General features: G+C 29.3%; 1 protein-coding gene across 1 annotated transcript; it reads left to right on the top strand.

Moving 5' to 3' along the window:
* Positions 1 to 299: 299 nt before the first annotated feature.
* LOC101267160 (3-ketoacyl-CoA synthase 11-like) lies at positions 300 to 1,963 on the top strand. Its single transcript, XM_004247287.5, has 2 exons — positions 300 to 903; positions 991 to 1,963. Exons 1-2 carry the CDS (start codon positions 355 to 357, stop codon positions 1,795 to 1,797), a joined length of 1,356 nt encoding a protein of 451 aa, XP_004247335.1. The 5' UTR covers positions 300 to 354; the 3' UTR covers positions 1,798 to 1,963.
* The last annotated feature ends 9,593 nt before the right edge of the window (positions 1,964 to 11,556 follow it).

Raw genomic sequence — 11,556 nt, 5'->3', positions numbered from 1 at the left:
ATTTCTATATACAGTTCTATCTCGTTTTATACAAACACAATTCATACATTTTTGTTTGTATAGAGTGAGAGAGGCGAGACAGAGTGGAGAACGAGATTCAGGAGAGAGAGACGAATGACAAATTGTTTGCTCCAAGTTAAAATTAAATAAAATTGTGGTTATAACATTTATTTTGAATTAATAGTTTGTTATTTTATTCAATTTTTCCCTATTATTATTTGTTAACTAAAAAAAATTCTTTCTCTCAACTTAACTCTTTATCTCACATACCAAACGAACCTTGTTATATATAGAAGTGAAATTAGAGAAGTGGACATCCTTCTCAAGCTAGCTCTGCTCAATAGAATTGGCACCATGGAGTTGTTACACCCTAGCAACCTCTTTCCCATTTTTGTGCCATCTTTAATACTAGTATTATTTTGGTGCAAAATCATGAGGCGTCAAAGAGTTTTCCTAGTAGATTTTGCATGTTACAGACCCCCAAAAGATCAACAAATTTGTAGACAAACCTTTATTGAAAAATCTTCTAGAAGTTTAAATTCTAACAAAAACACATTAGAGTTCATGGACAGGATCTTGCAACGAGTAGGTTTAGGTGAGAAAACGTACCTTTCTAAAGGTTTGTTAAAAGAACCTCCAGATATGAGCGCGAAAGCGGCTAAGGAAGAAGTGGAGATGGCAATATTCGGATCCATAGATGAGCTTTTACTGAAAACTGGAGTACAATGTGAAGATATTGACATATTGGTTACTGTTTGTGGCGTATACAATATTATGCCATCTTTGTCTAGTGTCATAGTGAAGCGTTACAACCTTAGACATGATATACATACATATAATATTACTGGAATGGGATGCACTGCTGGCCTTGTTGCCTTAGGCCTTGTCCAAAATTTGCTTAAGGTAATTAACATGCTACACCTAATTTTTTTATTCGATTATCGTATTATCTGTTGTTGTTATTATTAAACTTACGATATTATTGTGCAGGTGCATGATAATTCCTGTGCACTAGTAGTGACTAGTGATAGCATTACAGAAAATGTATACAAAGGGAATGACCGGTCAAAATTGTTGAGTAATTGCATATTCCGTGTGGGTGCAGTAGCTCTGCTCCTCTCCAACAAACCGTCTGATCTGAATACATCGAAGTATGAGCTCATCCACACCGTGCGATCGCAAACATCGAACGATGATCGATCCTACAACTGTATTTTCATGGAAGAAGACGTGGAAGGACATCGAGGTATCACAATCAACAAAGATCTATTGTACGCAGCAATGAATACCATTCGATTAAATATATCCACCATAGCTCCACTAGTCCTTTCTCTATCTGAAAAATTACGTTACTTGGTAAATCTTATAGCACAATACTTTCATATGATCAAAAGCAACGTAGATCGACCTTATAATCCTGATTTCTCCAAAACCGTCAATCATTTCTTCCCACACGTCGGGGGTAAACCGGTGTTGGATGATTTGCAGAAAAAATTAGGGTTTAGCGACGAACAAATGGAAGCTTCTAGAATGACTCTATATAGGTTCGGTAACACATCCACATGTTCGGTGTGGTATGAAGTAGCTTATGTTGAAGCAAAAGGTAGGGTCAGAAAAGGAGACACATTATGGCAAATAGCATTCGGGTCGGGTTTCAAATGTACTAGTGTTATTTGGAGGGCAAACCGATCAATTGACCGCGATGAGGTAAATCCATGGTCCGATGAAATTGATGAGTTCCCCGTGGATCTTAGCCAGATGGAAACACTCTCGGACCTATTTGTTGCTTCTAAATAGAAAAAGATCGATCGTTTGGTAGAATATATTAGAGTAAAATATATAATGCAAGTATTGGCTTTGATCATTGTGGAGTGTACGGAATATATTTTTTTCTTTAATTATTAGTTCAATTTCAATATTTATGTTTATGCTTATTTAAAAGTGCGTGTTATTATTTTTGTCACTCAATTTCTTTGTAGGTCGATAATTTTACTAGTCCAGATGAATTATAGACTCGCAATTATCTAGGGATAATTAGACATGTTTATTGATTTAAAATATTTGTATTCAAAAATATTTAAATATAATTAATTAAAAATATATAAATGAGAAAAGGTTTGAAAATGTCCCTAACACATTAGAAACGATTAAGAAATGTCTTCCTTCCATTTATAAGGAGTAATTTCCCTAGATTCCTTATGTTTGTTTTAGGATTACAATATCATTCAACTTTGCCTATTTTCCTCAAAATATACTTGACACAAGAAAATACATTATTTCTCTCCTACTAGGGTGACATGTCACATTTTTTAATTTATTATTAATATTTTTCTAATTCTTTTAAAGAACCGAAGGAACCCACATATTTTCTTGAAGAATCGGAGGAGCTCATATTACAGTTTTTAACGTAATTTTTTTACTGGTATAATATGTGGATTTATCTATTTTTTTTTTTAAAAAACTATCTCTATATTGTAGGAGAAGTAAAAAGTGTCACATGTCAGCACCACAAATATTTAAGAATTTAATTTTTCAAAAAGCATTTTAAATATGCTCTAAGAATATAATTAAAAAAACAGGAATTTTAATATAGTTATTTTTAATAGAAAATAAAAGTTCTTTCGTTTAAAAAAACCGTAACGGCAAAAAATGGATGATCCTCTAATTTCAATTTTAAAGGAAAAAAATAAAATCGAACTTTTTTTTTATAAAAACAATAAAGACTATTATGGAGAAAAAAAAGATGAAAGATCTTTAAATGCTTCAAATTTTAATTTTTAAGGTTAAAAAATGAAAACGGTAAATTATTTTATAAAAGAAATTGCAATGTCCATTTATATTTATCACACTTTCAGTGATTTTAGAGAATACTCCAACAAAAAGGAAGTAGAAATATCTAATGCACCATAGAAAAACTATAATTATTATTTTAAAATTAATTTAAAAACTTATAGTAAAAAATAATAAATACCATTAAAAAATTAAAAAATTTATTTTTATAAAATAGTTAAAACAGTTCATTAGTAATTAGTTATGGAAATGAGATACTTTTTTTTTTCATTCATTTTTAAGATTTTCTTTATATATCTAAAAAAATAAAATATTTTTAAAAAACATAAATAGAAAACAATATTTTTCTTTAAAAAAAAAAACATATTTCAACCTAATGTTTGAATAGGTTTAAAGCATATTTTTTTAATAGTAAAAAAATAAATAATGTGACATAATATCCTAATACGAGAGAGATAATATAATATTTGTGTCAAGTATAGTTTGAGAAAAATAGGTAAAGTTGAGTGATCATATAATTCTAAAACAAACATAAGTGATATTCCTAGATAATTTCTCAAACATGAGTGACTATCTAAGAAAATTACTCTACTTATAAGATAAAAAGATGTCCTTAACATATGAAAATGGTTCAAAACTGTCCTTCTACGTATGAACAAAAATTGTTGCCCTTTGACCTATTATAAATAATTCAAATTTGCCCTCTACCTAAAATATGTTAATCAACTAAATAAAATATGTTATGAACTAATTAATACTAGTATTTCATATGACTATATTTTTTGCTAAAATATTTTCAAGCTTCATTTTAGCCTTCAAATTTGAATAAAGTACAATTTATGAAGGGCGTCTTTTATCTAAGGGGTGAAAGAAAGAAATTTTTGAATCATTTCTAATATGTTAATGAAACGGGTTTATTTTGATTAACTAAATTGACTAATGAACATAAATTAATAATTTTTTTTTATATTAGTCAAATTTATACTTTCAAGGCTAATAACTCTCAAAGAAAATTTAAGGAACATTTACTTTTAGTAAGAACGACATATAAATAAAAATAGAAGAAGTATTAAAAAAAAAATTCTCTCTCCTATTTAGATCAAACTACTCATATACTTTCAAGCAATTACAAATTTTATCACTAATTAAGAGTTTACTATCATATATATTGAAGAAGATACACCTACATATCAAATTACACTAAAATAGAGAGAGACAAGCGAGACAAGCGAACTTACTAATTAAGAGTTTACTATCATATATTAAAGAAGATACACCTAGATATAAGTATTTTTGGTACCAGTTACACTAAAATAGATAGAGACGAGCAAGATGGGGAGGAAGATAGGACAATGACAAATAATATGGAGGGAGTCGGAGAAGGCTAACAAGATTTGTCTATGTATTCCAAATATATGCGAATCCATTTTGGTATAATGTAACTATGATAAATTAAACTCAATCTTGACCTCATGTATCTGAGATAGATGTCTTTGAACACATAAAAATTTAATACTATTATAAACTGAAATATATTTAAATAATTAATTTATGAACCGGTGAAATTTCTATAATTTTCTTTGTATTTAAAATATTTTATGTGAACTTAAAAGACACTTAGAACAATTATTACTTGTCTCACCTGTTTCTTTCAACCACTCTCTGTTTAATAGTTTTAAAGAATTTTGGAGTTTGTGTGTGCTTTAAAGATATGGGAAAATGATATATCATATTTGTGGAATAAAATGTACTGTATAATAAACTTTTTTTAAGGATACGATACATGAAAATAGGTTAATAACGAATACTGACAATATATTTCAAATGAAAACTTTTTTTTATCTTCTAACTCATTTATTATTTCTTACAGGCTCAATAAAAGTTCGGTTCATTAAAACGCTATAATCGTACACAAAATTGAATTTCAAAATGTTGGGAAAAAAATTTAAAGTCAAAGATCAAATAATTGAATTAATTTGGTTTAGTTTTGTTTTCAAAATAAATCAATAGTTTGAAGATATATTATTAATTTGAGTTAAGTTTAAAGATATTTTTGATATTAAAAACACTTCTAAACTTAACGTGAGATATTAATTTCATCTTCGAATTATTGACAATCTTAAAAACAGTCATTTACTTGACTCTGTTGAACTTAAATACACTTACGATCTTGTAAATGAATTAAATAAATCCTGAATTCTCGTCAAGTTTAGGATCTTTTTAATACTTCTCTTGACTTTTCATTAAGAGTTCCATGTTCCTACAAGAGTTTGAGACCACTGCTATGTCATGTGGCGAATCGGGGATATCTAAAACTAGTTATTAAAATACAATGATGTTTTAAGGATACTAATATATAGTATGATAATGAAACCAATAATTTACGCTAAATTCAAAAATATTTTCGTTAGCTCTCTCGTTTTAAATTTAACCTTATATGGAGATCACCTTTACATGTAGCTGGTCTAGATGAAATATAAGTTAACTGAACAAACCGCTACAACTTAATATATTATACTTCGTTCAACTTAGCTTTATGTGTATTTTTGTTATCTCATATATGAACTTTGTAACCAGATACATCTATAATATATATGTACTATTATTTATATCAAATAAATTAAAATTGAGAGAGATACCATTATCTAGGCTCACTAGAATTTGATAAACTTCGTAATATTATATTACAAATTAAAGTGTATCTAAATAATTAGCTCTTAAATTAATGAGATTTTTGTAAATTTCCTTTTTAATTTAAAAAGAAAATATAGCCCTCATATTTAGAGCTGATATACAGTCTGTTATGAACGTGGATCATATATTCCTCTAACGTTATACAAATGATCTTACAAAATTGAAAAAAATAATTTTAATTTAATTTTTTTTAAAATATATATAATTCATATGGGTATCGGACCATTTTTTCAATTTAAAATATTTTATGTGAACTTTTATATTATCTTTCTTTCAACCACTGCATGTTTAATTTGAAGAATTATGGAGTTTGTGTACTTTAACGATATATCATAATTGAATAATAAAATTTACAGTAAGATCAACATTTTTATTAAATCTATAGCTTAATTTATAAAATTACTTGAAATTGGTCAAATACTTCTTCTTGCTCATTAAAGTTTGAAATATTATAATTTAAATGCAAATTATGTTTATAAAATATGCACAACATAAGATTAAAAATTTCTAGGAAATCACTATATAGTCATAGTTTATGGAATATTATTATAGTTTTTGTGTTTTATTATAATTATTAGAAAACAAGTAGGTTAATATTTCTATTTAGCTATTTATATTTTTATTTGAAATCAAACTTAATAAATATTATATAGATAATTTTATCTGTATGTTTGATTAATAAGTAATAACATTAACCCCATCTAATGTCTTGTCGATATTTATGATCTCTTTAAATTATAATTTAATTTAAAAAATACAAAAAATATAATTTTAATAAAAGATGACTGATCCGGCAAAGCTTGTAGCCCACGTACTTATGAACTGTAAGATACTTTTAAATATATTTTTTACTTTAAAATATATTTTTTTGTAAGATACTTTTAAATAACTTTTGAAATTAAATGACACGTCATAATTTAATTTGTTGTTATGTCATGTCATTGGCAGTGCATCTCACACTTTCAATTTTTGGTTGATTGTCAAAAAAAATGTCAAATGTATATCAATTTAAAGTAATAACGATAGATACAAGTCTTAATTGAGATATTCAAGTGAATTATGTAAATAACTGTAACGACCTGTTTAGTCGTTTTGAGCAGTAGATTTTATTTCTGGAAAAACTGGCTGAGACGACGGATCCCACGACGGACCGTCATGGGCATGACGGACCGTCGAGGGGGTCTCGTTCCAAAACACTTAGAATTCTGAAATTTGGGTACTGAAATCGACTCTCTGAACTTCGTAACGGAATGGCAGGACGGACCGTCGTGGGCACGACGGACCGTCACACATCTTTCACAGAAATTTAGTCTCTGAACTCTGTGACGATCCAGCAGGACGGACCGTCGCAGGCACGACGGCCCGTCACAGGCTGCGTAATCCCAGGCTGGGTCGGATTTCTTTAAATGTTTTAAGGGACATTTTGGACTATTCCTGCTTATAATTATAAAGTTGGTGGTTGAATATTAATAATCCAATTTCTTGAGGGGTAAAGGAAATAACCTTAAATTAATTGGTGGGTTATTTTGTCATCTTTTATACTTAATTATATGTTAATTAGGGTAAAAGAAAGAGGGTTTGAATAAGAAAAATAGAAAGAACAAGAGAGGGAGAATCGATCAAGAGAGAGAGGAACGAAGGGGATAACAAAGCTTTGGGGAAATTGCTTGCTTGATCACGAATCTTCGGTGGATGTAGGTTATGGTTTTTATACTATTCGTAGTAAACTCTTAATAGCGAATGATATGTATTGGGTAGTGTTGTAAACCCTTCTATATGCTTATTTATGTGTTTGCATGTTGTGATTATATAATTGTGATAAAATAAGCATGATGAAGCTATTGAATCCTAAATCTTGAAAAAGAAACCCTAATCTACTTTGTTAATGATGATGCCTTAGTATAAAAGAAGGCTTGATGAACACAAGTAGTGAGATTAGGGGATCGGGTGCCACGTTCCGGTACCAGGATAGTATATGAGGATCGGAGTGTCACGTTCCGACACCAGGATAGTATATGGATCGGGTGCCACGTTCCGGTACCAGGATAGTATATGAGGATCGGAGTGTCACGTTTCGACACCAGGATAGTATATGGATCGGGTGCCACGTTCCGGTACCAGGATAGTATATGAGGATCAGAGTGTCACGTTCCGACACCAGGATAGTATATGGATCGGGTGCCACGTTCCGGTACCAGGATAGTATATGAGGATCGGAGTGTCACGTTCCGACACCAGGATAGTATATGGATCGGGTGTCACGTTTCGACACCAGGATAGTATATGGATCGGGTGCCACGTTCTGGTACTAGGATAGAATATGGATCGGGTGTCACGTTCCGACACCAGGATAGAATGAGGATCGGAGTGTCACGTTCCGACACCAGGATAGTATATGAGGAGCGGAGTGTCACGTACCGACACGAGAGGAATAAAGATAATGAATCTTGAAAGATGTTAATATACTCATTCTAATTAACCTAATTCCCAAATGAGTATGATGAGGAGGCGTGAGTCCTCATTGATGTGCTTGGTGTTGTAACCAAGGGTTATGGTAACTGTAAATGCTGCATGCTAAGGATATTAGTTGATTTTATGATATTGCTTAATATATACTGTTTTCTATTTTGAGTTGGCTGATGATATCTACTCAGTACCTGTGTTTTGTACTGACCCCTACTTGTATGTTTTCTTTTTGATTATTTGTGGAGTGCAACAAACGTGCCGTCGTCTTCAACTCAACCGCAACTCTAGCCAGTCTTCATTACTCCGGATTTCAGGGTGAGCTAATGCTTCTAGCTTGGACTGGATCTTCCTCTTCATGTCTTGATGCCTTGAAGTTCTGGCATGGACTAGCTTTTTATGTATTTTAGCTTCTTAGATACTCTTAGATTAGTAATTTGAGGATAGATGTTCTTGTGATGATGACTTCCAGATTTTGGGGATAATAAATGTTGTTGAGTTTTAAAAGTTAATTATTGATTTCGTTAATGAGTTTTAAGTCTTCCGTATTTTATTTTGTTTATTATGGTTGAAATGGTGGGGTTTAAGTTGGTTGGTTCGCTCATATAATAGGATAAGTGTGGGTGCCAATCGCGACCCGATTTGAATCGTGACAATAACTTTAAATAATCATAAATGATTTAAGCCTAATATAATTTATCAAAATAATATATATTATAAACACATCATATATCAGAAAGGTATCATGTTAGCTGACATCAATTACTCTGCACCAGATCCTAAAATGTTGTTGGAACTTGAATGATTTATATAATTAATAAACTAACTTTGATACATCTATTCACAACTCCCAAATAAACCAAAAAGAAAATCAAAGCCAATGGAGTAAATAAAATCATCAGATTTTGTCTTTCAATCTGTTCTGGAATAACGTAAATTTAAAATTTTATCAAATTGTTGCATTACTTACTAGTGTAAGTTATTGAATTGTGCATTTAATGACAACTATCTTTAATTGTATTGATGGCACGACTACTTCAGAACTCAAATAAAAAAAATAAAAAAATATTATATGAAAAAATCTTGTTCAACGATATGATAAACATTATGTACCTTCGGTGGCGTAGCCATATAGTAGTAAGGGTGTCTAAGTGGACATTCTTCGTAGAAAAAAATAGCATTTATATAAGTAAAATGATATTCGAAATGATTTTATAATATATTTTGGATACTTTTAACATAGCAAGCTGTTATTTGTGAACACCCTTTGTGAAATTCCTGATTCCGCCATCGCCTATACTATGGCCACCTCTCTAGTGAAATTTTCTCTATTTTTAAATAGTTAGTCATAAATCACCATTCTATTATACAAATCTTGGTAAAACTTTTAAGAAGTTAAATAAATTTAATTGCTTAAATTTTAAATATTCATACGATATATATTGTTTTTAACAGTTTCCCTCGATTAGTATATTAAACTTGGTGACTAATCAAATATACATACCATCATATAAAATGATATATGGGGAAAATCAACGTGAACATGGCCGCGCAAAATGAAAAACACTTTGTCATTAAGATAATATTAAATTATAAACTAATTACGTATTTAGATATACTCACTCTAGTTTATAATATTCGTATTTTATTAAATTTTAGTAATACATATTATCTTGAATATATGAAGTAAAATAAGGGATAATTGATTTTAAATTTATTATATTTAAGTTGATTCGCATGTATCTGAGATACATTACAAATCTCACTCATGATAGTGAAATATCTCTATTTATGTATCTTTTCTTTTAAAAAACATGCTTGGATTGATTTATTTTTAAATATTTTAAAAACATTTTCTTAATTTTAAGATAAAATATTAGCACCTATTATTAAATTAAAAAAACAAACAAAAATAAACCAATATCATAAATTAAAAATCCTTTTTCCCTTTGAAAAAATCAAGCAAGTTGAAGATGTTGTAATAAAGGTGAGAATGACTTGGGTATTTACTACAAATCTTGGCAGTTGGAACATTTATCTCTCACTAGAATAAACAATAATAAAAAAAATGGCAATAGTTTAATAACCATGCCTTCATTTATTTTCCTCTTTCATAATTAGCTAGAGTAGTAGTTATCAACATTCCCATAGATCCCCTTTTTTGGGGTATATCTAGGTGGATTCAACTACTAAATTGATGGATTAATTGCATTATGAATGGGAGCAATGAATCTATTTGAAGTGGTCTATTTTGTATAGTTTAATAATTGTCCTATTCAATATAGACTTAATACTAACAAAAGAAATTTGATGGGATGTGTTTAATATGGAGAATTTTAATTTTTTTCATACTCGATTGAATAAAATCTTTATAAAATATTTTCTTTTAAAATTTTTGTTTAAATGACTTTTTAAATGACGATATGAAAAAAAAAAAGAGGACTGGAATCTCTACATTGATTCACAATTTTTTTGAACCGTATACATCAAAAGGCGCATGTACGGTTCCTAAGGGATACAATTTTACTCTATTCAACCGACTTTATCGAGAAAGATTATTTTTTTTAGGCCAAGGGATTGGTACCGAGCTTTCGAATCAACTTATTGATCTTATGTTGTATCTCAGTATGGAGGATGAGAACAAAGATCTGTATTTGTTTGTAAACTCTCCTGGGGGCTGGGTAATACCTGGGATCGCCATTTATGATACTATGCAATTTGTGCGACCAGATATCCATACAATGTGCCTAAGATTAGCTGCTTCAATGGGATCTTTTACCCTGGCCGGAGGACAACTTACCAAACGTATGATAATGTCTACCCCAAATTTCAACATACCTCATTTTTACCCCCACAACGTGGAGCTCTCAATTTGCATCCCCACCAAAGGCGCTACGGTTCCACCAGATACCCATATCCTTCGCGTTTATAGTATTTGTCTAATTTATATATAAATATTTTTAAAATAATTTTTACTTATGTATCAAACATAAAAAAAATAAGTAAAATTTAATTTATTTTTCTACAAATTATTATCTAATTTTTTTTCCATCTTATTAATCAGATGCTCATAGTATTGCACGCTACAAGTTAAGTATGTTTTCGATTCATGGACAGCGAATGATTGTTAAATGAAAAATAGTTTATATTTATGAAAACATTATACCATTAAATTATACCATTAATTAGATACTTGTAGAAACATTTTATAAACATATAGAATATTATTATTTTAATACACATTGACAAAAGATGATTCATTTTTTCTATAGCTATCAATTTTTTAGTTAATTTATCTTCTTTTACCAAAAATATATTATGAGGAGTTTATTTAGATAAATTGTCTTATTAATTATATTTTAAAATTTGAAATTTAACTATTTGTATTTTATATTATATAATAGTAAAGTAATATTAAAACAGACAAATAACAAAATCTCTATTGATTTATTAATAAAAAAACAAGTAAAAGGAAAAATAGTCCATCAGTTAAGTAAAAAGCGAAGAAAGAGTATATGAAATGTGTTTATAAATAAAAAAGTTTAAACTTTAAATTATTACTTTGAGTATAAATAAATAATTATCTTTCACCAAATAGAAATGAAAATG

Source organism: Solanum lycopersicum, chromosome 9 (genome assembly GCF_036512215.1).
Source record: "Solanum lycopersicum chromosome 9, SLM_r2.1".
Taxonomy (NCBI): Eukaryota; Viridiplantae; Streptophyta; class Magnoliopsida; order Solanales; family Solanaceae; genus Solanum; species Solanum lycopersicum.
The sequence above is the reverse complement of the archived record's forward strand: the minus strand, read 5'-3'. Positions and strand labels throughout refer to the sequence as shown.

What these genes read in the sequence shown, in the direction of transcription:
- LOC101267160 (XM_004247287.5), top strand. Translation starts at nt 355, where the DNA reads ATGGAGTTGTTACACCCTAGCAACCTCTTTCCCATTTTTGTGCCATCT. An exon ending in TTGTCCAAAATTTGCTTAAG is followed by an intron (nt 904 to 990) that starts GTAATTAACATG and finishes ATTATTGTGCAG; the next exon opens with GTGCATGATAATTCCTGTGC.